The sequence below is a fragment of the Monoraphidium neglectum genome (assembly GCF_000611645.1).
Source record: "Monoraphidium neglectum strain SAG 48.87 unplaced genomic scaffold scaffold05366, whole genome shotgun sequence".
In the NCBI taxonomy this organism is placed as follows: Eukaryota; Viridiplantae; Chlorophyta; class Chlorophyceae; order Sphaeropleales; family Selenastraceae; genus Monoraphidium; species Monoraphidium neglectum.
Window position 1 is genome coordinate 1 of NW_014008264.1, and position 3,274 is coordinate 3,274.

Genomic DNA, 3,274 nt, shown 5'->3' on the forward strand with positions numbered 1-3,274 from the left:
CCCCCACCCCCACCCCACCGAAAAAGTTGCACTTGAGGCAGCTGTATCGCCCAAACCTCACGCCGCAGCTGGAGCAGGCCTCCGCCACCGGCTGCCGCGTCGCGCACAGCGCGCACACGACCTCGCTGACCTGGCGCATGGTCACGAGGCATGGGGGGGAGCGGGCCGGGGCGGGGGGTACGTGAGAGGCAGCGCCCGCTTGCAGACTGCAGGCAACGGCGGGGGCCCTCCATCCAAAGCAAAGAGAAGAGGCCTCCGGCCATTATCCCCTGCACAGAGAGGATGGGAAGGCACGAGAAACAGCGCTGCACCGGCGCAGCCAACCCTCCCGGAGCAGCGCGGGCGAGCAGGCATTGCATTCCCGAGCCGCGAGCCGGGGGCGGCGTTCAAGAAAGCCGCTCGGGGAAAGAGCGGCTGCGATGAGGCACATGTCGGCGCCCGCGCGCGCGAGAGCCCGCGGGCGCGTGGGCGCGCGTTGTACAGCCCAGCCACCTGCTTCCGGTCCAGCGCGTGCCGCTTAGCCAGGTCCTGTGGCAGGGGCAAGCGAAGGAGCAGCATTCAGCGGCCGCAGCTGCAGACGCCAGGGCGGCGCGCACATGTGCAAGTTTGGGGGATGTGCGGCGCCCGGCGGCCGCCACGGCGGCTCGCTGCGACCCTTTGCGGCGCGCGTGCCGCCGTGCCTTCCCTCCACCCACTCCCCTCCTGACAATGAACGCCGAACAGGACGCGTTCCCTACTCGGGTGCGCAACGCACACAACAACCACCACAACAACCCCCAAAACCACCACCACCACCACCACCACCACCACCACCACCACCACCACCACCACCACAATAGCAACCACCCGACCAAAATGAAAAAAACTCCACCTGCTCTCCGTCGTCCTTTGCAGCGTTGTGGCAGTGGCGGCACCAGAAAACCTCCCCACAGCAGGGCGAGACGAGGCGGCAGCGCCGCTGGTAGTGGGAGCCTGGGGGGGCGCAGTGGGGGCGTCGGCGCGCGCCCGGGACAGGGGGAGAGGGAAGGGGCGTTGCCGGGTTCCTGATCACTGGCGCTGTCTAGGCAGCGGCATGTTCAAATTAGCTCTGCTGTGCGCTATGCAGTCTGCCTCCACTGCAGCGGCTGCCACCAACTGCTCAAGCAGCTGCTCCATAACCAAAGGAACCGAAGGAACGATTGCAAACCCCGCCAGCGAGCCAAACCCCCAGCGTGCCCCGATTCTGCACTTCCTCAGCATGCGTACGCGTGCGCATGCACACTGCGGGGGGACGGCAAGCGCGCGCACAAGCCGCGCGCAGAAGCCGCGCCTGCTCACATCCGTGCTTGCCCAGGCCGGCGTCTGCCACCGGGTCCTCCACCACCCAGGACGCAGGGCCGTCGCCCTCCTCCTCCTCCTCCTCCTCCTCCTCTTCCTCCTCCTCCTCGTCCTCCTCTTCCTCCTCCTCATCATCATCTTCGTCGTCTTCGTGGTGATGGTGCTGGTGTTGGATGGCGTTGCCATCATCGTTGCCGCCGCCGTCGCTGCCGCCGCCGTCTGCCTCTGCGCCGGCGCCCTCGCTATGCTCTAGGGCATCCTGGAACGCGGCGTCCTCGTCCTCGTCCCGCTGCTCCTCCTCGCCGCCGCTGGGACCGCTGCCGTGCTGCGCCACGGCGGCGGCGTCGAGCTGTGCTGCGTCGCCTGGTGCGTGTGCTGCCGCTGCTGCGCCCGCGCCCGCTGCCGCAGGGCCGTCCGTTTCGACTACCTGGGGCCCGTTAGTGTTCTGCTGCGCGTCCATGAAGTCCAGGCGCGTCAAAATGGCAGATCAAGAGTGGCGTAAGCAGCGGGTATGGACTAAAAGCACACATGTACCGTTTGCTAAGATGTGTGAAGCAAAGATAACAGTCCTGCTGAGCATGTCCAAGACTACAGCGGAGTGCAGCAGGGTGGGGTGGCATCGCACAGGCGGGCGCGCTGGTGCAGCTCTGAAGCTCAGTGTGTGCGCTGTGCACGCTGTGTTCACCGCAGTGCCGTACATAATTATGCATGTGCATGCGTGCACAAAGCCCGCGCGCCTTTGCTGGTATATCATACATGTCATCACATGCATCAGCAGTACTGCGTCGCTTCCCAATGCCCTGGTAGCCCAAACAGCACCTGGCAGCACGCGGCACTGCAATTGCGCCTGCGCCCACGCGGCACGAGGCGTGGCAACACGGTCGGCTGCAAATGGTGTGAGGGGTATGCTGGTGCCATAGTTTTTCCCGCCTGGCGTACAGGGGGAGATATGAGGGGGACCGAGCCTGGACGGTGCACGGCGGCCAGAGGACAGTAGGAGGGGCGCAGTGCGGTGCCGCCGGCCGCGCGTCACCCTGGAGTTGCTCCTGCCTACAAGCGGAGCCACCACTGCGGCGGGAGCTGATTCACATCACGCCCTGCGCGGCGGACTGCCTGCGCACCTGGCATCGGCCGTTCCTTTGGGGTTTCTTCTGGCAAAATCGTGTGTCAAGCGCCAAACTGTTTCAGGCCGTCGGTGGTCGTTACGCGTGCAACAGAGATACGCCGGCCGGTCGCTCAGAGGAGGGGGACCCGTCAGGGTCGCTGCAAGAGGGGCGGAGCACAGCGGCGTGCAGGAAACCCTGATGCCCCTGCGCTGCGTCCACGTCACCATCTGCTGCAGGGTGTGGGGAAGCCACGTGGATAGGGATCGCCCGCCCCTGGCGAACCCACAGACGCCTTGATGCTCTGATTTTGCGTATGCACGCGTGCAGTCGCATACTATGCTGTGCAGTGAGAGCAGCTCGAGCTGATGTGTCCAGGTGGCATCCGCAGCGGCGCTCGGCGGGGCGCCTTCCAGGGCGGGTGAGCTAGATTCCTTTGCCTGGTTCCTTGCACGACCGCCTTTTCTACAGCGTCGCTCGTGCACTCTGCTGTTCCAACGGGCACGACTGGAACGGGGCGCGGAGTGCGGACACCAGATACTGTACCCACAATGGCGCAGGCCCTGTGCTCCGGCCTCTGCAGCGCGCTGTCCAAACAAAACGTGCTTTTGTACTCACGGCCTGTGGCTGCAAGCCGCGGCCCGGCGCTCGCAGGCGCCGCCCCGCCGCTCGCCGCCGCTGTGCCACCCGCCGGCCGCCGGAGCGGAGCAGTTGCGGCGCGGGCGGCGCGCGGCGGCAACCTGCTGGACAGCGACACGTCCACCTCCCTGGGCAAGAGGTGCGCACGGGCTCCCACGCGCCACGGCCCGCTGCGCCGCGCCGCGCCCCGCCGCACGTCCCAAGCGCGTCTGCGC

General features: G+C 66.8%; 2 protein-coding genes across 2 annotated transcripts; one reads left to right on the forward strand and one right to left on the reverse strand.

The window, feature by feature from the left end:
- Positions 1-1,317: 1,317 nt before the first annotated feature.
- Positions 1,318-1,777, reverse strand: MNEG_15481 (hypothetical protein; the record flags this gene model as incomplete). The annotated part of the gene is made up of 1 exon (XM_014036047.1): positions 1,318-1,777. A coding segment is annotated over one exon (460 nt), but the record flags the coding sequence as incomplete, so codon positions are not given.
- Positions 1,778-2,971: 1,194 nt separating this feature from the next.
- Positions 2,972-3,198, forward strand: MNEG_15482 (hypothetical protein; the record flags this gene model as incomplete). The annotated part of the gene is made up of 1 exon (XM_014036048.1): positions 2,972-3,198. A coding segment is annotated over one exon (227 nt), but the record flags the coding sequence as incomplete, so codon positions are not given.
- Positions 3,199-3,274: the final 76 nt, after the last annotated feature.